Source organism: Festucalex cinctus, chromosome 17, assembly GCF_051991245.1.
Source record: "Festucalex cinctus isolate MCC-2025b chromosome 17, RoL_Fcin_1.0, whole genome shotgun sequence".
In the NCBI taxonomy this organism is placed as follows: Eukaryota; Metazoa; Chordata; class Actinopteri; order Syngnathiformes; family Syngnathidae; genus Festucalex; species Festucalex cinctus.
This window is the reverse complement of record NC_135427.1, coordinates 13523147-13547455: the sequence shown is the minus strand read 5'-3', so window position 1 is coordinate 13547455 and position 24309 is coordinate 13523147. Positions and strand designations below refer to the sequence as shown.

The 24309-nt window shown below is 37.5% G+C and overlaps 2 protein-coding genes across 3 annotated transcripts in view; both read left to right on the top strand.

Annotated features, from left to right (window-relative positions):
- The first annotated feature begins 160 nt into the window (after positions 1–160).
- LOC144004926 (vesicular glutamate transporter 1-like) lies at positions 161–10267 on the top strand. Its single transcript, XM_077502638.1, has 14 exons — positions 161–403; positions 487–634; positions 4032–4284; positions 5539–5657; positions 5729–5843; positions 6066–6153; positions 6236–6322; positions 6462–6598; positions 6673–6822; positions 7227–7359; positions 7650–7760; positions 7877–8004; positions 8086–8155; positions 9254–10267. Exons 2-14 carry the CDS (start codon positions 573–575, stop codon positions 9520–9522), a joined length of 1722 nt encoding a protein of 573 aa, XP_077358764.1. The 5' UTR covers positions 161–403; positions 487–572; the 3' UTR covers positions 9523–10267.
- Positions 10268–12321: 2054 nt separating this feature from the next.
- The window catches only part of LOC144004652 (SH3 and multiple ankyrin repeat domains protein 1-like), a 49216-nt gene continuing 37228 nt past the window's right edge, over positions 12322–24309 (top strand). Inside the window, exons 1-3 of one of the 2 annotated variants that reach the window (XM_077502022.1) lie at positions 12322–12382; positions 12677–12714; positions 13479–13524. The gene's annotated coding sequence lies outside the window, so the exon portion shown is untranslated. Of the gene's footprint in view, positions 12383–12676; positions 12715–13402; positions 13525–24309 lie in introns of those variants that run through there. The other variant, XM_077502023.1, reaches the window with a different exon arrangement.

Below are 24309 nucleotides of genomic sequence, written 5' to 3'. Positions count from 1 at the left end.
TTTAAACTCTTCCCATCTCCACCTCGGTGCTTCCTCCCTTTTACTTCCTTTTTGTCTGCGTCTCCTCCGTCCACTCGTGGCATGTGCGCTCCAGGAATAGCGCTCCGCTTAGTGGCGTGGTTCAGCCAAGTGAGAGGAAGTGACACGCTATACCTGGGACTCACTCTTCTGTACGGGTCCCGCTCACTCGGCGGGGAGATTAGGCTGCGGTAATCTGGACTCAGGGGAAGGCGAGAGAGGCAGGCGTCAGCCATGACTCCCGTCCAAAGTTGCCTCCTGCGGGCATCCCGCCTCCCAAGAACGTAAAATTTCTTCACATTTTGCATCTTCACCACATTGAGGACACCAACAACAACACTTTGACAATGTTTTTGAAATCAATTTTGCTTCAAGGCAGCTAGAGGTGAGTGCTTCATCTGGATTGTAAGCATTTTTTTTTTTTTTTCGTTTCTAAAATTGACTTGATTATTTTTCTTCCATTTGAAGTTTGGATGTGTTAGTGGGAGCCAGAAGGAGTGCGCACCAGCACAGGACTAAGCTGTTGGGAGCGCGCACAGACTGGACCAGTGAGGATGGAGATCCGGCCGGACAGGTTTAAGGCTGTGGCTGCCAAAACTCTGGGCAAAGTATATGGGTATGTATAGAAAAATGACAATTATTAGCAATCATAAGATTTTGTAAGCACTATTTATGCATACAGTATGTATGTGCACAGACATACTGTACATTTCTGAGTGTTTAAATGTTTAATATCAACTTTAAAAACAGCATTACATCGTACAACAACATTAGACGATTAAAACAATAATTATCGTCCAATGCAGAAAATGTCAACATTTAATTTGACATACCCACAGGAAAAGTGAGATCATTTCCCCCCCCTTTCGGTGTCTATTGCATGGCTGCGCAACGTAAAGTATCACACGCAGGAAACATCAGTCATTAATAATTGATTAGTTTGCAGTAGTCATGCAATAGTGTAAATAAAGAAGCCAAGAAAAAATAGGCTCAACAAAAGGAAAGGTAACTTTAAAAATATATATACTCAAACTAGACTTTTAGTGTGAACAAAATGCAGTCTTTCTGCAAGATACGAGCAATCAGGTTGGCATTGCCACAATATAACAATAGTTAAATAGTTATGTTTGTAAAAACTGCACTGTGTCATCCTGGGTGGTGTTTCTAATATTTTCCACATCTTGGGGTCCAAATACTCAAAATGGCTCTCACTCTATCTTATGTATGTACAGGTGTGTTTTTTTCTTTTTTTTTTCTTTTTTTAAATAAGATATAATACAGGTGAATATACGGCAATGGTGGGCAAAGTATGGCTCTAGGATCATATCAATTAAAATAATTCATCTTTACATTTTTAATCCAGTTATCTCATCAAATAATTGGATTACTGGAAGCAATAAAATAAACATTTTTTTTTTCTTCTCTTCTATGTTAATCCGTTTAAAATTGTTTAGCCAGCCACCAACTTCACTTCTTATGCAATGGACTATTCATTTTTTTTTTCTGACTGCAGAAAATAGGAACTGCAATTGAGTGGAGAAGGCAATGCAGCCTTATTTATACTCAATCTGCTTTACATGATTGCACAGTACATTTAAAAACAAAGAAAAACATTACAGAAATGTATTAAAAAAAAAAAAAAAAAAAAGAAACATAAAAATAATCTTAAGCATAAGTAAAGCAAATTGTTTTGAAGCTGGACTTAAAAACAGTCACACTTGAGGCTGACGACTTTTTCTGTTTGAGGAGGGGAAGGCAAACGGTTTTTAATCAACCGTTTTAATCACGGCGACTCCAAATGTGGATAATCGACGCCAACAACAGCAAGAGTCAATTGCTCTTGCTAGTTGCTGTACCACGGCTGTTATTGTCAGCCCAGAACACAACACGGAAACTTAAGAAATGATCTCCGACCCAATGTAGGCGGGTTCGAATGTGACCAGTGACTTGTTGATGCACTTCCTTTTTCTTTCTTTCTTTCTCTGCGGGATTTGATCTAGTGTCTAAACACTTAAATCCTGTCCACAAATAGCCTCCCTCTCCTCCAAGCTGTCGAGCCACGTAAATCCTCCGCGGGGCCCGTACACCTTAAAGTATAGCTCGTCATGGCGTACCTAACCCCTCCCCCTAGCAGGCCCCGGGATTAGGCCAGTGGACGCTTCCTGCGCGACATGTGCCGCTCTCGCTTTCGTGCGTAACGCGCGCCCAGCTGCACGCCACACCCGGATGAAGGAAGCAGGCTGGACCTTTAAGTCAATATAGGCCTCATTATACTAAAGTACTCGCACTGTCCACTTGTAGGAAAGACTCTTAACTCATTCACTCGCAGCCATTTTCACTGAAGCAACCCCCTTCGCTCCCGGCTGTTTTACTGGATTTTGGCTGATTTTGCAAGGCCCATAGACTATTGTGTTCTATTGCTATAAAAACATGTCAGGAAAAAGAAAGTATATTTCTATCTTTTCTGTTTTGCAGCAATTAGCATTAGAATATAGCTAAGTTTCATCATTATTCACAAATCTGTTTAAAACAGTGGGGAAAAGAGCTTTTTGCAACATGGCCCTGGTTGATCTCTTATACTCTGTTGCCACCTGCTGGCCGTTTTTGTAATAACTACCATTCCTTCAAGCATTCTCTTAAGTTTAGAGGCTGCATCAAAGCCTTCTGTATGCTCTAGCATAATTTAAAAAAAAACGTATAAATACGTCTTTGGGAGCAAATGAGTTAATTGCATTCATTTTCAATTTTTATGCTGTCAAAAACCATTTCCAATGTAAGCTGACTAAAATTGGAACTAGGTACAAAAAAACCTTTTGGTAATTTACCTTACTCAAGTATTTATTGTATTGTGCGCATGATACTGCATTTAATTTTGATAGTTTTAATAATACTGTTGATAAATTTATAGAAATAATTGACTTTTTTTGTCTATACTTTTTTAAATAATAATTGTTATAATGGTTTATTGTATTATTAATAGAGGCTGTTTAGCAAATCAGTTTTTCAAAATTGTAAATGTGAATTTTTCTAAGATAAGGCACTATTTGAAACAAATCATAGAAGTTCATATTTTGTCTAGAATTAATTTGATAACATCATTTTACCACTTCCTGAAAATGACATCACAGGTACTCGGGGAAACAGGTAACAACCAATCACGGCTCGTCTGTTTTCTGTGTTGGGTCATGTGACGTTAGTAACCTGAGCCATGATTGGCCGTTATCTGTTGCCTGAACACGCGATGTCATCTTCAGTCGACGGCAGGTGGCAAAATGTGTTTTTAAAGGTATCAATTGTGCATAAGAAATAATTATCGCATTCATTATACACAGAATATTATCTTCTTACTATTGAAAATGGCGAAGCCAAGTATTGCGAAAGTCAAACTTTGGATCGTTTATCCGTGCGTGTGATGAGCCTCGTAAACGCATCCCCAGAGGAGAGTAACAAGAGGGAAGCTCAGGTAACCTGGAAGGATTACAGCGGATTGACTTTAATTCATGCTCAAGCCATGACAAGTCAAACATGTACAGTAGTGTCAAAATACATTACAGTATACTTGTGAGATAAACAGCTGGATTTTGTGAGGCTATTTGAGAGTCAGCTGCATTGACTGTTAAGGGAAAAAAAAGGGCTTTCAAGATGGAAAAGGGAAAAAAAGACAAAAATAGTTCAAGGCATGCGGCGATATTAATAATTCATACTTGCGAATCTATTAATACTTGATCAGCATCAATGGCTGAGAGAGTCTGGACTCACTCAAAGAGCTCACGTTTTGAACGTCTTGGCTTTCTTCTTTGTATCTCACTGCTCGCAATAGGACACTTTATTAGGTACACGTAGTCACACAGTGGACTTCAAAAGTCTACACACCCCGGTTCGAATGCCAGCATCGCTACCAAACGTAATGTAAAAAAAAATCTAAATGAAAGTGTGCTAGCTTAATGCCAGCTATAGTGCAAGACGACAGACCAGGCTAATTATTCCGAATTCCGTTGGCCTTTTGTGCGCAGAGCTCTCGAGAAGAAGCAGGAGAACGGCGAGACCATCGAGCTGTCGGCCGAGGGTCGCCCGGAGCTGGTGGAGGAGAAGGAGGCGCCGGTGGTGGACTGCACTTGCTTCGGCCTGCCCCGCCGCTACATCATCGCCATCCTCTCCGGCATCGGCTTCTGCATCTCCTTCGGCATCCGCTGCAACCTGGGCGTGGCCATCGTCAGCATGGTCAACAGCCACACCGTCCACAGGGACGGCAAGGAGGTCATAGTGGTGAGTTAGGGGAAGCGGATGCTATGTTAGCACTCAGGTTGGTGTACGCGCAATGCAAAATGCGATAGATGGGCTAAGGAATGGAATCTATGTGGCAGTGTTGCAATTGATATTTGAACACAAATGGTGCTTGAACGTGTAGACTGAAAATAGTATACTCACAGGCATGTATTCTTTATCCTCTGGGAAGAATAATGTTGCTAATTCATTTATTGTAAATATTACATTAAAGAAATTGTATAGTATAACAAATTACATTTGCATGAATTATAAATAGTACAATTTTAAAAAAGAAAAATATATTCTTAAGCTATGTTGCACTTTTGCATACAGTATACTATTTAACTTTTTTAAATTTCATATTTTCTATTGTTAATTAATTAGATGATTAATTGTAACTAAATAAATATAAAGAAAACATGAAAATGTTATTTTTTTAATAATTTGTTTATTGTAATTAATATTAATAAATGGTAAAATTAAACAAATTACATATACATAAATATTACCATTTAAAAAAAGGATAAATAAATATTTTATTGCTAAAATATACTACTTTATATATTTTACATACACATTTGAACTTTTAATTATATTTCATATTTTGTATTGGTTAAACAATTGGGATTAATTAACTGATTATTAAGAAAAATGACACAAATATTTTATTAATGTAAACTATGTAGATATATTTTGTAATAATGTGTTGATTTATTTACTGTAAATGATAAATAGTAAAATAAAATACATACATGAAAAATGAGAATAAATATTTTATTGTAAAAAAAAATGTTTTTGCATATCTTACATAATTTGGCTGTTTTACGTATCATACTTGTTTTGTATTTATTTGGTTAATGAATTAAATTGAGTTAATTATTAATAAAAAAAACAAAAAGATGATTATGCATTACATTCTAAAAATAAATTAATTTACATGCACATTTGTTTATTTATTTATTTAGAATGAGTTTTACTGCCCCTGCTTTAACGCTTAATAAGTGACGGGGTTTATTATTGTTTTCTTTATTTATTTTTTTGCTGATTTCGCTCTCATCAAAACTGATGATTTGTTTTAATGAAAGTGTAATGGAAAGTTGCAATGTACACAAACGTTAGCCCACACCTGCTTTTAACGCTAACGGTAATATTAAGTAAAAGGGGTGATATTTGACAGTGAATGTATGTGTAAACTGTTGATTTGTTGATGGTCGGAATGAAAGTTTAAAAAGCGGTAATGCATTCTCTCAACAGAAAGCTCAGTTCGACTGGGATCCGGAGACGGTGGGAATGATCCACGGCTCGTTCTTCTGGGGTTACATCGTGACGCAAATTCCCGGAGGGTTCATCTGTCAAAAGTTTGCTGCGAACAGGTTGGCCCCTGTCGCCGTTTCTATCAATGACTTCCTCTTGCTATCCTTTCTTTTTCCTTCCTCCCTTCCAGGGTGTTTGGCTTTGCCATAGTGGCAACTTCTTTCCTCAACATGCTCATCCCAGCGGCAGCTCGCATGCACTTTGGCTGTGTCATCATTGTCAGGGTGTTTCAAGGCCTTGTGGAGGTGACGCGCTCTTTACTCTGCTCTATTCTTATCCAGCGTGAACGGGAACTGATCCTAAGTCAGCTATGGTGAACCTTTTATCAACCCTGCCTCACATGTTCAGAAGTTGAACACGTTAGAACAATAAATTACAAAAATACTGTATACATCATAAAATACAAGTCGTGTACAGTATGTATTCAGCGATGTCGCTAATCCTACTGTTCCGTTGTCATCCTGCAGGGGGTGTCATACCCGGCCTGCCACGGCATTTGGGCCAAATGGGCGCCACCTCTCGAAAGAAGTCGCCTGGCTACGACAGCCTTTTGTGGTACTCTTGGTTACATTGTTGTGATTTGTTTTCGTACACTGTACTTATTGGATAAACCACTGACATTAGTTGTATTTGTAAGGTTCTTATGCGGGTGCCGTGATTGCCATGCCATTGGCTGGAATCCTGGTCCAGTACTCAGGATGGTCCTCGGTCTTCTATGTCTACGGTAAGACAGTCTGCTGACGATCAGAGAGACTTGTTCGATCAATCAAATGGAACCGGGCAGTCACACAATCTCCGAAATTCATGCCAGTGTGCAGAAAAAGAAAATTGTTTTGTCTCGTTGACCTCCTCCCACACGGCAGGAACTTTTGGCATCATGTGGTACTGCTTCTGGATCATGGTGTCTTACGAAAGCCCCGCCGCCCATCCCACCATCACGGAGGAGGAGAGGAAATACATCGAGGAGAGCATCGGCGAGTCGGCTCAACATTCGGTGTCGGTGAGTACGCGTTCGTCTCGTCTTGCTGTTCAACTAACGGAATGTCAGTACAGTCCGGTCGTGCTGTGCCGCAGAAATTCAACACACCATGGAGGGCCTTCTTCACATCCATGCCGGTGTACGCCATCATTGTGGCAAACTTCTGCAGGAGCTGGACCTTCTACTTGCTCCTCATTAGCCAGCCAGCCTACTTTGAGGAAGTGTTCGGTTTTGAGATTAGCAAGGTGAGTGGTTGAAGAATAACTTTCACTGTTGGCTAATTTCTAATTAGCTAATTTGGCATTTTTTTGGCTTGTGAGGACAAAATCACCACTAGAAATTAAGAGAAGCCCACATCTGTAAATTGAGAAGTAGTTTGTTTGTTTAAATCTTGTATTTAAAAAGTACATTTTCCTGAGTGAAACCGGCAGACCGGGCCTTTAAGTCACTATTGGCTAATTTAGTATTTTTTGTCCTGCAGTTCTCAACTTTAGCAAAACAGTGGGAACATGTTTGATAGTATAGCGTTACCCATTTGAATAAAGACCAATTAAATCTTCAACTTTTAGTATCTGCACTTCTACTTTAGTACAAAGTTTGAGTACTTTGGGTAGCGGTGCTGATTTCTATGTGTGTGTGGTTGTTGCAGGTGGGAATAGTGTCAGCGCTTCCCCACCTGGTCATGACCATTATTGTGCCAATCGGAGGTCAGATTGCCGACTACCTGCGCTCCAACCACATCATGACCACCACCAATGTCAGGAAACTCATGAACTGTGGAGGTACTTTTTTTAAATTTAATTTTATCTATACTTAATGTGTGTCTTGTATTTTGAGCATTTTTTTGGGGGGGTGATATTTTTGCCCTAGATTTACACTGCAATGAAGCTGCACTAGAATTGTGTTTATCTATCTGTGTTGAGGGCACGGTGACTGTGTGTTATTTTTGAGCAGCAGAAGGAATCAATATGTGGTGAAATGGAGAGCATTGGCACTGTATGTGCATTTCAGTGTGCGGGAAACTTGAGGTCACTGTCAACTATGAAATGGACTCCTGTCATCTTGTTGTCAGGCTTTGGCATGGAGGCCACGCTGCTGCTGGTGGTTGGCTTCTCGCACACAAAAGTTGTGGCCATCTCCTTCTTGGTTCTGGCTGTGGGGTTTTCAGGCTTTGCGATTTCAGGTGAAGTCATCCATATCATCTGCTTAGAATTTGTATGTCTGACAAAGGTGGCAAATCAAGTAGAAGTACAGATATATATTTTTTAAAGTAGTTCAATTCCTGTTTTTTTTTTTTAGGTTTCAACGTCAACCACTTGGACATTGCTCCGCGCTATGCCAGTATCCTGATGGGAATCTCCAATGGGGTGGGCACGCTGTCTGGTATGGTTTGCCCGCTTATAGTTGGTGCTATGACCAAACATAAGGTAAAAGGCGCAATTGTTGCGTACTTGTAGTATTTTGCCCACCCCTGAGCAAACTTCTTGCCTTAAAACATTTTCTTGCAGACGCGTGAAGAGTGGCAGGGTGTGTTTCTCATCGCCTCGCTCGTTCATTACGGAGGTGTCATTTTTTACGGTATGTGTATACATTAGGGGTGTCAAAATTAGTGCGTTTAATTTTGAGTTAAAGTTCCGTTTTAACACCAGTAATTTTTTTAACACGCAATTAATGACCGCCCCTTACTTGGAAAGCCTGTACTGGGGGACTTTCAGTCGCACCACAGCAGACACGTCCATGTCAAATTTTAGCAGTAATAAATGTAATAATAATGCATATATTTGTGGAGACGGGGATGAAGTTGTAAAAAAAAAAAAAAAAAATGTGCCGAATTTCAAAGTTCTTCATGTTAAAGATTAGATAGCTCTTAATATGAAAAGAAATATGCACTGAGCTTTCACAGTCTTAACAAATGCAATTATGTCATGTAGTGGCAGAAAAATGCCAACACAAATAAATATCACACTTTTTTTTATTTTTATTTTATTTATTTTTTTATAACTCCATTTTCTTAATTATTATTAAATTACTGAATCGGTGACTAAAAGATGCAGCCAAATTTCTATTATTATAATATATTATTATTAGTAGTAGTAGTAGTATTTTGTCTATTTATTTTGTATTATTATTATTATTATTATTATTATTATTACTATTATTATTATTATTATTATATATTTTATTTTGTTATTAGTAGTAGTATTTTACTATTTTATTCTATATTAATTCTTAATATATTATATTTTTTCCACTTTTATGTTTACAAGAGTATAAAAACTTCCCAAAAAATATTTTATTGTATATTCCATTGTACATTTAGATTTAGAACAGACATAAAAATTTGCGATTACTCGTTAGTTAACTATTGAAGACATGCAATTAATTATGATTAAAATATTTAATCACCTATCACTCTTAGTATAATATATGAATAGGTAGTTAGGGGTATTGTGACAAAAAAGTATATTTCATATTAGTATAATCATTACTATTTGTAATAGTTGTTTTGCTCTGCTGCCCTACGGAGTTCCACAGGGTTCAATGTTGAGGCCCCTGCTCTTCACCTTTGTTCTATTTATTGAAGCATTCGTTTTCCTTTCACTGTTAAGCTATTGAGTCAAATTCTTGTCCCGTTAAAAGTCCTCAGTCAAACCTCTTTTCATCATAATCTCAAAGGCATTTTCGCATCCGGAGAGAAACAAGCCTGGGCGGAGCCGGAGCAGCTGAGCGACGAGAAGTGCGGCATCCTGGACGAGGACGAGCTGGCCAACGAGACCGAGGAGCTGTACCGTACCGGCGGCGGCTACGGGGCCACCACGCAGGGGGCCGACCCCAACGGGGGCGCGGGAGGTGGCTGGGTGTCGGACTGGGACAAAACGGAGGAGTACGTGCAGCCGGCCGGAAGCAACAGTTACCATTACGGCGGAGAGGAGGAGCTGACATAAAAAATAATAAAAAAACAAAAAAGGAATGTTTACACAAACCTGGTGGCGGGTGGAACTTTCGAATTATTCCACGTGGATGCGTTTTCGAGACAAGTCCGCCTGCCTGCTTGAGGAAGACTGCACAGTGGACCTTAGTCAACGTACGGTGTGTGTGTTTGCGTCGTGTCTTAGGCCTTAGTAGGCCTGTGTTTGTTAATTTGTCTTACCGTAGGCACTTTGAAATGAACAAACTGGAGGTGGATCTCATTTGTATGCCTCTCTAAAACAATATAAAAACAGTTGTTTCAATGAAAGGCTTTGTGAGGTAGAATTGGCAGATTTTATTTTTTGGCCTCCAAATGCACAATTTCAAGACATCTTGTGCCAATATAGCGTTATCGTTTGCTCAGTACTTTTAGTTGAGGATTTGAACACCAGTAAATGTTTTTCACATATCTGTGAGGTTTAAGTCGAGGTGAGTTTGATCTTTTCCCAGCTGCATTAATAATGTCTTTTTTTGTATACTAATGCAATATTACTTTGTGTCACGTCCCTACAATGACCTCTGTTTAAATTATGGTGTATGCAGGTAAGAAATTAACATACAACACATCTGACTATGAGAAATCTCTTTTTCAGATATCAAATGTGCCCATGCCTCAAATGAAAGCTTTAAAATCAAATATCTCTTTAACATTTCAGGATTGTAGCTCTGATTAACACTGAGTGGATTATAAATTATTATTATTAAATATTATTTTTACCATTTTACTGTTAATCCGTTTTCCGTCACATTTTGCGCATTACAGTATTCATGCAAACATGTAACCGTTAACCTCTCATTTCTCATCTTTTCGCTCATTTTCAGGTGTGGCTGGAATATGGGCAAAATTTTTGGCTTTCCCAAAATGCCGTGCCGCTCCCCAGACAGCTAATTGATCGACAAGCTGAAGTACTGTACAAGGGTATGGATATGCGAGAGAGGGGAAAAAATAGATTTTGATGGCACTTACGCTGCTCAGGGCACCAAAATCAATGAGATTATCCTGCACATCCATCTGGCAGGAGGAGGAAGGCGGACAGCATTTATCCTGTCAAGTGTAGTTGAACTTTGGCACACCATTGTAATAGTTAAAGTACAGAACTGTGAAGAAGCTAAACAGACTTCACTTGGCATCTTTAATTAAAAATCCACTTCCATATAAATGGTTAAAAAGTACGTCTTGTCTTCAAATCTATACAATTCTTTGTTTTTCTTTTTTTAAGTAAAAAAAAGTTAGCCTTTTTGTCTTGAAAAAGAAAGAATCCACTGACATCGTTAACATTACATGCCTTATATTATTTACCTGCGCTGTCATAAAGGGAAAAAAAATCCTCTACTGAGTTTCAGGTCCTCCATAGGGCCAACAGAGGGCAGCATTGCACAACGTTTCTTTGACAAACCGTCACAACACCGCATTACAGGTGGTGGTTGTTGTTGTTTAAACACACCGAATTACAGGTAAGTCTTTAACACTTGCAAACCGTTTGCGACTGGTTGGAAGACAAACTGATGAGTAGTGGGGGGGGGGGTTGTAATTTATAAAGTAAACAGACGGTCAGGACAAAGGAATAATCTGAGCCGAAAGTAGAATTAGTTATGATAACTTGAAATATACACATAGATAGATAAATGTAAAGATAATATACAGTAGGCTACTATAGACAGGCCAAAAATAACACCTGCAAGCCGAGTGCAGAAAATTCACATGTATAAAATATGTTTTAATTTGTGTATCGGGTTCATGTGTGAAATTTCTCCTACTGTTAACTTGCTATATTTGCAAGAGTGAAATGTGGTACCATTTGAAATTTATTATATAAAACGACACAAAATAATTAAGTAATTTAGTCGAACAAAAGTCCAAACAGGGTGACTCTTGTGTTAAGTAGCCGCTTTAATGCATTCTGACTCATTTCTGTCGCTCACATCTTTTGATCTATTCCAAGAAGGATGTTGCAAACAAAAACACGATCCAATCTACCGCGAGCTCACTCATCTGGTCAGTTGCTGTCTCCTCCAACTTTTCACACCAAAGAACAAAAAAAGGAGTTTAGAAGGCAGGAGGAAGGGAATGTTAATTTGTGTGATGAGAAAACACAAACACTCATTCAAGATGAACAATCTCATGACGGATTGCTCAGTGAGTAAAAGGGAAAAATGCAGTGAGTGTGACAAATGAGTGTCTGATGTAGTGGAGTTTAATGAGCGCAGGCAAGGAGAGACAGCAAACGGCAAGAATCGTCTCAGCCCATGAATCATTCTTTCTTTATTCTTTGGCTTAACTTGGTGATTGTGATGGAGCACATGAGCTTTGAGAAGCGAATGCTGAAGTCCACTGCTTGGTAGTAGTAGTCTACATGTACTTTCAAAATAAATAAATAAAAAAAAAACAGAAAAATATGCTTTTATAAACCAAAACACAAATCCGTTTCCTCCATAATTCCGCAAAAATAGTTTGGAATAAATTACATTTAATTTTTTAAAAGTGCCTACCTGCATACTAAATATATTACATATACATATATGTATAATATATTTGAAAATAAAACAACCAGTTTCAAAAAGTTAAACCTTTTTAGTTTGAACGTTTATTTCAACAATTCTTTCGGGTACCACAAGAGGGAGCCCATGTAACACCACCATGACTAACAATACAAGCGCCACACTGAGACTCTCTGAAATAAATAAATATGTAAGTAAATAAATAAATGAACGAATAAACAAACAATGGGTTTTGAGGAACACCAACATGGTCCGTTGCAGATTCCCGCCTCGCTTCGACTTCTTGTCTTCTGACTGGCTAACTGAACCAGGAGTGCCACGATCTGATGTTCACAGGTGAATCAATGGAAAGACTTCCAAGTAAAACTTGAAGAAAAAAAAGGATAATTGTTTGTATACATGTGTATACTGCGATGTATTTTACTATTATGATTAGTGATAACAGAATATGTTAATGCTAAAATGGCTAATGCTACTTTAGATGCCAGCTAACCAGCCTAGCTAGCATAGCTTAACGCAACTATTTCCAGCTAGCCATTTTAAACTGCCCAAGTTAAAATGCTATTTCCTTTCACTACCACACTTATTGAACATGTTTTTTTTTCTTTTATTTTTATTTTTTTTTATCAGGGGGTGTTGGCACATGAAGACAACGAAGGCAGTAGAAGGTGAGAACAAAATGTGCGTGTGATAGAACCCAAATAATAAGTACACCATTATAATAGAAAAAGCCACTCGTGCTCTTATGGAGGGTCAGTACATCGACGTTTTGCTGCCCTTAAGAGGTGGCAGATTGCAGGTTTCATGCACGCACAAGTGTACTTTGGGGCCAGTTAATGTATTTTCTCCTGCTTCCCCTTGTCCCCTTCTCCCTTTTGAGAAGCTCTAAAAGCGAGCGTTAAGTAATCATAAGGGTGCCTTTCATTCGGCTTCTTAAAGCTACAACTGGCTGATAATGGCACTGAAACAAAATTTGCTTAGTTTGTGAAATAAAGATGGGAAAAAAATGTACACAAAGGGCATGCAGTTTTCCTAAAATGTTATCTATGTGTTGATGTTGGTGTACAAAAAAAACTGTTAGGGAAAGATCAGAAGGAAATCACACCATATGATGGTGTGTGTGATTGATCCAGTGACTGAGATAATGAGCAAAAATAATGAGTTAGATGGTGGAGCATCAGCGCAGAGAGGAGAGAAAGAGAGCGGCAGCCAGCCAGCACTATACCAGGCCACTGAAGAGGTGAAAGTGTGTGTGTGTGATGTGAGAGAGAGTGAAAAAGAGACAGACTGCACAATACAGTAGCTCAGGCTGCTTCCCGTCGATGCACATTTGCTAACCACGAGGCTTGAAAAGAAGGGAAAGGTTTTCCCTAAATTAATCAACTGGATATTTGATTTGTTCATATTTTTTGTTGTCTTTGCGGTTTGTTAGGGCGATCTTTTGCGGATACGACCTGAACTACAAGACAAAGTCAAAGGTATTTCTTTACTTCTTATTTATGTTTTGAAGAGATCTGAAATATGATCAAGTGTGACTTTACAGTAGTAGATACATAAAGTGTGTTTAAACTACATATAATGAAAAATGGGAGAACCAAATATTTTTTTTTTTGGGCTGCAAGGTGATTCGAGTGTGCAAGTCTTATCTGCCGCTAGAATCTGTGACCGAGCGGGAGGGAGAATGAGTCCTATGGGGGCTGATTCACATGTTTTATGTAGGTGGGCACCGCCAGTAAAGTGGGACACGGACTTTGAAATGATCGCAAAGAAAAGTCTTTGTTAATTGCACGCCGTCTGCAACAAGACTGATGAATGCGCTGGACTTTATTGCTAATACAGTATTCCCTTACCGAGGCTATGCAGGGAAGTAATAAGTGAAACAAGTTCATCAATCTAAATGAGACTCACTTTTGGGGCCGTAATTAAGCCCCGTGGGACTCATTTTGAACCTTTTACAAGTCATTTATCACTTTTGAGAAAATAAATAAAAGACAGTTGCATGCAATACTAAATTGGACATTTGTATGAATCTGGTTTGTCTAATTCAAAGGTGTCCAAACTACGGCCTGGGGGCCATTTGCGGCCCACCGTCCATTTTTTGTGGCGCTTGACATATGCTAAAAATGGCATTTGACTCAGTTCAAATAAAATAAAAACAAGAATGTTTGGAGATGGTCAAAGTAAGAAGGGAGGGTGTCGAAAAACACAGGTGCTATTAAAGGTTATTTTAGTTAACAAAAACTAACGAAATAAACAAAAATTCAAAAGCCAATTTCGTTAACGAAATAAAATAAAGACGAAAATGCTTTTAAAAAAACGAAAACTAACTGAAACGACATTTTATCTTTACAAAACTAAGTAAAACTATAATTATAGCAAAACTGTCCTTCGTTTTAGTCTTTGGTATGATTTTTAGTAGATTTTAGATTTTAGTTTAATTTGATATCAACCGGAATAATGACATTTGAAAATATGTCACACAGAAGTGATGTTATCTAGCAGCAGCCAATAGAAAAGAACCTTCAGATGACGTTGCTCCCATGGTATTTTTTAAAATATTGCGCACAAGTAATACACATTAAAAAAAAAAACTAATACTAATACTGAAACTAAACTAAAACTAATCATTTATTAAAGAACTAACAGTAATAAAAAACAGAACCACCCTGAAAACTAATAAAAACTAACAAATGAAAAATTCCAAAACTATAATAACCCTACTGCCATATTACAAATAAATTGGTTTATATACTGTAGCATTTTTCTAAATATGCAAAAGCACAAATAAATTATTTGTACAATTTTTAGGACTAAACACAATTTCTCTTCATAACGTTATGTGGCCCTTGCGTCCTTCTGATTTTCTGTATGTGGCCCTCAAATGTAAAAGTGTGGACACCCCTGGTCTAATCAAATGTACACATAAATGCCATTATAAATATAAGAGCAAAATATGTGCTAGCCTGCGTAGGGTCAAAATTCATGTGTAATTAATGCCCATTTTAATTCAAGTGTAAAAAATTGGACAAAAAATAAATACAAAAAAAATTAAATATATATATATAATTTGAAAAAAAAGTAAATATTATACAAAATATTTTTAAAAACTCTGAAAAATGCAGGAATGTGAGGCATGCACCAAATTCCTAAATATAACAATATCACGGTATGTTGTTTATCGTAGATTTTTTATTTTTTATTTATTTTTTTGATATTTTTTATTTATTTATTTTTTTTTGGGGGGGGGGGGGGGGGGTTTATAGACTATGTGTACATTGTGTACATTCTTAAAAGAGATGCTTGCACCAGATTTAGCAGAAAGCTAATTTCCACCTATCGTTAGATTTCCGTCATCGCCACTGAGGGAACGTATTTGTTGTTCAAAATGTTTTCTCATAATTTTGTAACTTTATACTCACGTTTTATATATATATATATATTTGAATACATTTTATTTATTTATTTATTTATTAAACCAAGTGAGCTAATCTAAGATTCAAGACTAGAAATTTCTGGAGGTTTAGTCTATCCTGGGCATCTCTTGTGGACGAATGGTAACTCAAGATTACAAGTTACAAAATGTTTTTTTTTCCCTTTTCATAATATTTCAAACTTGATACAATTACCCTTACGATTGTACGACTTTATACTTTTTTTTTTTTTTTTTCCCAATGTGGCCTAATACTCAGCATGCAAACATGCGTGCATACATAAGCAGAGACGTCTTTAATATTAGTGCTGCATCTCTGTATTGTGCAATCTAATTGACTTTGCAAAGCCTCCAAAGACCACACGCTTTAATGCACAAGCAAAATTGGCTTAAAAAGCATTTTTTTTTTCCCCCCCCCCCCCCCCCCCTTTTGCAGAAGCGCTTCTCTAGGGATTTATTCGGAAAGAAGAGGAAAAATAAACAAACGGGGCAATTTAGAGCGCCGTGTGCCCCGCCAAGATTAATGGCCTCTTCAAACACGCACAACAATTGATCAAAATAGAAGAAAGGGACGACTTTATCAATGGCTGAGAAAAGGAAGCTGAGTGATTATATGCAACATTTGCCTCTCATGCCAAAAGACAATGGTGTTGTGACACAATTGTGCGGAAGATTAAAAAGCTTGGGACACAAAAGTGCGCAAGAGGGATATCTTCATGAGTAGCAGGTAAAAAAAAAAAAAAAAAATATATATATATATATATATATATATATATATATATATTCAATACCCTTGATAGCCAACTTGAGTTCCATGTACTAAGTATGTTACTAGTCAAGCAAAACTGGACTAGTTGATAACCGTGTGAAACATGCAATGTCGTACTAGTACTAGTTTGCAGTTAACCGAAATTCAATGACAAATTCAACTATTACACTCCAAAATTACAAAATCAGCTTTAAAAACAAAAGATTATTAATACTAATTTCGAGTTGTTTAAATTTATACATATGCACCTTTTTGTTTTATTTTAGAATAAGAAATTTAATAAATTTTGTTTCATCCAAAAGGAACTTGCATAATTAGCGTTTCAAATAATTTTATTTGTCTTAATATTTTTTACGTTGGAACAATTTTGTTGTTTTGCACCCAAAAATGAATTATCGTCCTAATTGTGATTTTCAATTAGTACCGACATAAATGTGGTTAATATTTTCTTCATACTCGAGTAGCCCTACCTGTGTACACTAGTAGCGCAAAAGCTAGCCAAGATGGCGGCACGCATGGTTGCTGCTCTTTGATATGAGGCAAACCGAAAAACGTGACCACAATACCGAGAATACTGTAAGCCGTTCCATCCCATTTTACTCGTGTGCTGAACAGGGTTATTATAGTTTTAGAATTTTTCATTTTACTTAGTTTTGATTTTGTTTTGAGTTTTTATTTATTTTTTAGTTAGATTTCAGGGTGGTTTTGTTAGTTTTTATTAGTTTTAGTTATTTGATAAATTCTTATTTTGTTAGTTTCAGTATTAGTTTTAGGTTTTTTTTAATTAAATGTGTATTACTTTTTTTATTAGTTGTAGTTATTTAATAAATGCTTCATTTTAGTTTAGTTTTAACTAGTTTCAGTATTATTATTATTTTTTTTGTATTGCGCAATATTCAAAAACCACCAGGCGAGCGACGTCATCTGAAGGTGCTGTTCTATTGGCTGCTGCTAGATGACGTCACTTCTGTGTGGCACACTTTCAAACGTCCTTGTTTCCGGTTAATATCAAAATAAATCGACTTGAAATCACGTTTAAAATCATCCCCAAAGGCTCATGCATTAAATTAATTTCCAAAGACTAAAACGAAGGACATTTTTGCTATAATTATAGATAGTTTTGTAAACATAAAATGTAGTTTAGTTAGTTTTTGTTTTTATTTTATTTCGTTAATGAAATTGTTTTTTGAATTTTAGTTTTTTTTGTTAGTTTTAGTTAACTAAAATAACCTTGGTTGGTGCTGAATTAACTTATTAGTGAGGACAGAGAGTGCTAGTATAGAGCCATTAATCTAGATCAGGGGTGGCGAGATCCAGTCCTCGAGGGCCGCAGTCCTGCAGGTTTCGGATGTTTCCCTTCTTCAACACAGCTGATTCATGATCAGCTCATCAGCAAGCTCTGCAGAAACCTGATAACGAGCCTGTTAATTGGAATCAGCTGCGCTTCGAGTAGGGAAATCTATAAAACCTGCAGGACTCCGGCCCTCGAGGACCGCAGTTTGCCACCCCTGATCTAGATAATCAAAGATATAGAATAATAGCTCAAAGGGCTTTCTATACACAAGGCATAAGGATGGAATGGTTTTTGAAAAACAATTTAAATGATTTTGGAATCTACATGACCCCCTTATTTGTCAATGAGCCATAGCTGTGTACAGCAGCGCTAATGATAGCCAAGATGCTAACAGCTGTCCTCTATAATGCCCGAACCAAACCGAAAGTTGTGACTACAAAACTAAGATATCAAGTGAATTGTAAATGTTCTCAACTGTTCCATCCATTATACAGTAGTGGAATGAAGCGGTGGAGAAAACTTTACTTGTACAGTAGTTTTAGTAGTAGGACCAAGAGCATGCTAGTAAATGGACGATAAGCTCGACAACAAGGTTATCTAGTACCTTAGCGTATTTCTACAAACAGGGTCAATAAACGTTCCTGACAGCTAGGCATATGTGGAATAGCAATGCCGCGGTCAGACACGGCCAGCAAATATTTCCAGTGACGGCCAACTGCCGTGGAAAAGTCCAACTCTGCTCTTATTAGCAGCAACCTGCAGCTCCGTCAAGCAGAAATGCCAAAAAAAAAAAAAAATCACGCCAAGATGCTCCCACACTCGCTCTCACGGGGGGATTAAAGTGGGCTACAGCTGGATGGAGCTACTAAGAAGCACTATCAGAGCAAAACACCCATTCACACAAAACGAACGCCTTTATGAAAAAGGTTCACAGTTTCAAACGAGGATTATCCTTCCAATATGATTTTTAATGAACTTTTGTAAGCGCCGCGCTGTTGCGCTCATTAGGACCAAAAGGAAGACACTTTGCTGTTTCCGCGTCCTCCATCAACGTACGGCTTGAGTCCCCCCCTGGGGAGATCTGTCAGCCATAAAAACGGCAAACTGCACATCCACCATTAAATTGAGGCAGACAAGCTCCGGCTTTACGTTTTACTGACACGATTTGGACTGAAGGAAAAAAAAAAGAGAAAAAAAAAGCTTGCATTTGTAAAGGGCTTTTTTTCAAGGTTAGAACAGCAGAAAAGAACAATCAATTTTCCCTGTTGAAAGGAATTCAAATGCCTGTTCAAGCCTCTCCAAAAAAAAAAGATTTTTTTTTTATTTTCAATAAAAAAAATAGAACTGCATACTCGAAAGTTTTAACTTTTTAATGAGAATATAAAGAAAATAATGTAAATTTGTTTTATCTATTTTATCATTATTTAATGATATATTATTTGTATTTATTATTTTGAAATGTTTTTCTCAAAATATTTTTTTAAATTGAATTTCATTCGAAAAAAAAAATTATGACAAAGGCAAACCAGAGTTGCCATGGCAATAACAGAGACACATTTATGCCTATTATGTAGCTTTAAAGCTTTTCTACAAAGGCTTCAAGTAGTGCGTATATTTTGTGAAACAATAATTATACATTCAAATATATGGTTGTAAGCATGTTTATGATTACTGTTCGTGTAGTGATCAAGCTGTCCCCATTGCAGCAACAGCGTCTGCCTTTGCTTTCATGTTAGCTTCAGCCTGTGTTACCATGGCGACGTGCTTCCTCAACATGTGAGGAGCTGTATGTAGTAGCATAGCGACCGCATTGTTTATTCACACTTTTTCCTTCTGTTGATTCACTTTAACAGAAACTTTTAAGGTGCAGAAAAGTCAAGTGTTTGTTTTTGCCGAACGAGGCCGCAAATATAATTTGACGGCCATAAGCGTGGTAAACACGTCCTTGCGTTCCCTGACATTAAATGACACGGCGGATGTGCAAACCGTAATGGAGCCTGACAGCCACTAGTGGCGCGGCGCTCATTCTGGCCAACCTTGTCTAACAGCTTTTATTAGCGTTGTGCTGACTGCTGTCGCTCACTGTACCCTTTTTTTTTATTTTATTTTTTTGTGAGCGGACATGCCAGGTAAGTGAATCTGTCACTGCGCGACATTTTATTTGTGGCTTTTTAATACACAGCGAGAGCCGCACTGAAAGCTGCTGCCATCGCCGCCATGTGTCCAATCAGCTTTGTCTGTGACTGCTTTTGAGGCCTTTAGATTTGTGCTCAGGGCCAAAGCCGTGTCTAATATAAAAGAAAAAAAAAAATAAAATAAAAAAAAAAAAAAAAAATATATATATATATATATATATATATATATATATATATATATATATATATAAGGGGTGTCAAAAAAATCGATTCGGCAATATATCGCGATACTACATCGCGCAATTCTCGAATCGATTCAATAGGCGGCTGAATCGATTTTTAAACTTCCATTTTTAATGGAAAAATATTCAACAAAATGTCTTACTTTGGGTTAGGGTTCACACCGTAAGCATGGAAGAATGTTATATGAACGGAATATTAAGCCTTAATATTTTATTTTAATGCTGTTCAAGCATGAAATGGATTACAACCTGTATAAGACTGAAGTTTCAGATAAATAAATAATACATTTTCATACAAATCTTACACTCTACAGGTTTACTGATGAGTATTTTCTGAATTTTAATGAAAAAAATCGCAACAATCGACTTATAAATTTGTATCGGGATTAATCGGTATCGAATTGAATCGTGACCTGTGAATGGTGATATGAATCGAATCGTCAGGTACTCGGCAATTCACACCCCTAATATATATATATATATATATATATATATATATATATATATATATATATATATATATATATATATATATATAGCTTTGGCGCCATCTTGTGGCATCTTGATGCACATTCGTCATTCAAGTTTAGATTAAACAGAAGAAAGATGTATAGTAGTTTGTCAGGAAATCATTTGGACAAATAGTAAACAGGATCGTGACCCTCCACTGTGTTCCACATTGAGGTCTCCCCAGCCCATCCAGCCAAGTTTAGCCCAAACGAGGCCCTCGGCAGCTGATCCAGCTGACCCAATTATATCCAGTCTGAAGGGAAAGATAGCCCACTTTTATCAACACGAGACGGCCAGCCAAGCTCGGGCTGACTGGCCTGCCAGGGTTTCCATAACACATCTTTTTTTTTTTTTTTTTTTAAATAGACAAGACAGATGCGTATGAGCTTCTGTCTCTCATATGTGTGCGGCTTGCTGAGTATAACCTGGCAGGTGAGCCTTTTTCCTAAAAATAACCGTCCTTGGTGAGGTGAGGATGTGGAAGACTGAGCTGGAGGGCAGCTCAAGAGATGCCGCATGTTTATTTTGATCAGGACATCCAGGGGTAACAAATGCAATCATCCGTGTAATTACTAAGAAGCAAGATTAGTTTTGTTCGGTTAGATATTAAATAGATAAAACGAAATTATGGCTGCTTGTGAGGGGAATAAAAAAAAAAAAAAAAGTTCTCCCTTGCTGAGAGTTATTCCATCTTTGGGTGGAGACGATTGCAAACTGTGCTTTAGGATGCTGGTCATCTTATGATTTCTTCTGAGTTTGTTCGCAATATTGTGTTCCCTGGCAATAGCATGTGTCATCATTCACTGGCAGTGATGCGGCATATTGTGGATTTTCGCCAATTCCGGTTGTTTATTGCCAATTACTGGTGAAGTTTATTGCACTGTAAACCCAAACGTTCAAAATAATCAAATTAAGTACACTATACTCAGTCTTATATATAAAAAAAGTACTACTACCTGAACTTTTTTTAAGTTGGTGTAAATATGTATGTTTTTATGAGTAATTTGTACTATTTTTTTTTTTTTTAATTAAATTAAACTATACTACTTTTTGGGTATGGATAACTTTGCATAAATTAGCTGTAACTTACCGGTAATAAAATGTAGTTATTTCGTGATAAAATCTTGTTTCTTTTGTTATAAAAAATGTAATATTTACAATAAAATAAATTTTATATAGTATTTACTAAAAATAAAACTTAATGTATTTAATGTCTTTTATGTTTCATAATTTATGTTTTATGTTTCATAATTTAAAACAGGCATAATTTATCCTGAAAACAACAAATATTACTGCATCTTACTGAGTAGTTGTGACAGTCTTTTTTGCGTATATTCGTTTGTATGTATTATACTGCCCTCTGGTGGCCAAGGTTTTCTTATACAAATTACCCTTCACATCCAAATTGCTAAACAAGCACTTTTGACTCCTTAATTGTTGCACAAGTATAAAGAAACTAGAACACGATTATCTCGATCACTTTAAATGAAAAAGTTTCCGTTTGCTCGTGATGTCACTGGAGAGCGCTGAAGCACCTGTGACGTCATCGTCTAAAAACCAAACGAACGACGGGCCCGCTCCCGCAAATGACTCACCGCGTCCGAGCGGTGATTGAGCGGGCCTGCAGCGCTCCTGATTGCTCCTCATCACGCACGGCGTGAGGGGAAGCTGAAGGGTAAGGGAGCCACAGAAAGCCGGCAAGATAGAGGACACAACTTGGCCGCTCTACTTTTTTTGCGCGACGTGAAAAGTGGGACAATCTGTTCCTTGGATGATCTCCAATTCTACTTTCCGGGGACTGATACACTGAAAATATATCTATACACTCGCGCTGTCCTACATAAGCAATAGCGAAAATTGACAAAGCGAGGAAAATTTGAGCTGATGCCGATGGATCCTTTTGCGGTGTAGAATTAGATTTACGTGCAGGGGTGTCAAACTCAGAGCAGCCTCAGATTTCTTAAGAAAAACGTGCAATTTATTTTCGTGAATCAGCTTCTCTAGAAACTAGACTAAGTGCAATTTCTGGAGAAATTGCGTGGGAATGCTTAATGCTAATAGCTGAATGCTAAGATTTGAATGCATGTGGAATGCTTATGAAGTAAATTGAGAGAGATATTCTCAAATTATGACCTCCTGATTACAGGACAATGCACTTAACCAACTGTGCCACCGAGCATTATCAGACACCTGGTAATGATGATAAGTTATTTGTATGGAAGTGGGCGTGGAAAGTGTTCTTAGAAAAAGTTCAATGTCTTTCCCATTGAAAATGAATGGGGGAAAAGTTCATTTTACACGTTAAGTTGTGCAAATACTGTAAGTAATGTGGAATCAGATGATATCTACCCCGGGAGAGGTGAATTTTTTTTTTAGCTAGTTGAAATTTGAACAGTGTAAATTAGAAGTATTATGTGAGAGTTGTTACGTGGCAAAAAAAAGTGTGGAGAATAAAAATCACAATCACATATGTGCGAATGCTGAAGCATTCCCACAATTATCACGTTATTTCCTACTTGTTCTTAATAACTCATTGACTCCCAAACCTTACAAACAAGCGAGTAATATTAAATCATAGAACCCTCCTATTTTTCTTAACTAACGTGCCAGTTTTGGCCCACAGTCCTTATGTTTGACACCTCCGAGCTACAAGCTAAAACATAAAGAAAAGAATGACGAACGATCAACAGTCGTTATTGCCTTTTTTTGTCATACCTGCAGAATTCATGAAGAAAAAAAAGGCAAAGATGAATCGCTGTGGCCAAATGTCATCCATCCATCTTTTGCTTGCAATGTTCTGAACAAGCGCATCCATCTCTGTCGTCGTTATCGTGATGAATCACTTCCTGATTCCTACTTTCATTTAACATGGACTCTCCTGGTTTCTTGGCGAATCATCAGTACACGTTCAGATGCTGGATTGGCCTCATTTTCCATTGCAGAATTGCTCTTTTTTTTTTTTTTTTTTTATGCCAATCATTTCATGTTTTTCTGCGAGTGAACAAATCCTTACGTCGTCTGAGCAAGGCAGAGTGATTGAGGAAACGGGGTCAATGGCTTGAATGACGATTCTACACTACTTCCCCAACAATATAGTAGGGCTGTCCAAGTAAGTGGCGGTCATTAATCGCGCGTAAAACAAAAACAAACGAATGGCCTTAAGTTAAAGGAACTTTAAATTAACTCAAAATGAACGCACTAATTTTGACACCTCTAATATATAAATAAAAAAAAATCTTGATTTTACTTCCCATTCATCCCGCATCTCTGTTGTCCTCTCGCTCGCCTTTCTGCGCCCAAATCGGATTACTCAGCTTTATGCAAACTACAACTCTCCATCTCTCCTTTCACTTTTACATGCCAATTAGTTCCCGCCTGCCTACTCTCACAGCTCGTCTTTTTCTTTTTTTTCTTCTTTTTTTAAGTCTCTTATCTCGCTGAGTGAAAGTCTCCATCCATGTAGCTCAATATTGGATGAGATTTTTTTTGTTCATAAATCAACCATCTCCCCCCTCGACCCTGAGAGTGCTAACAAGTGTCTTAATGGCACCTGGTGATGAAAGAATCATTCAGCTTGAAATGAAATATAGATTGAAAAATGAGTCAATACTTGAGCTTTCATTTCTTTGAACCACCCTCTTGTTTGTTGCTCATTTATTCCCGCCGATCCCTCCTTCCCCTGACTGTTTTTGTTTTGGTTCATGTTGTGATTTGTTCTTGTAATTTGTGTGGTCATCCTGTCACTCTTGGAAATGGAAATGGACCGCGGTCGGTCATTCTGCATCTCAGGCTCCCGTCACTTATTTGCAGGGAAAATGCTCAACTTGCAGTCTTGCTTTTGAGCAATGAGACGTGTACAATCATCCGTGGCTTTTGTTTGTTT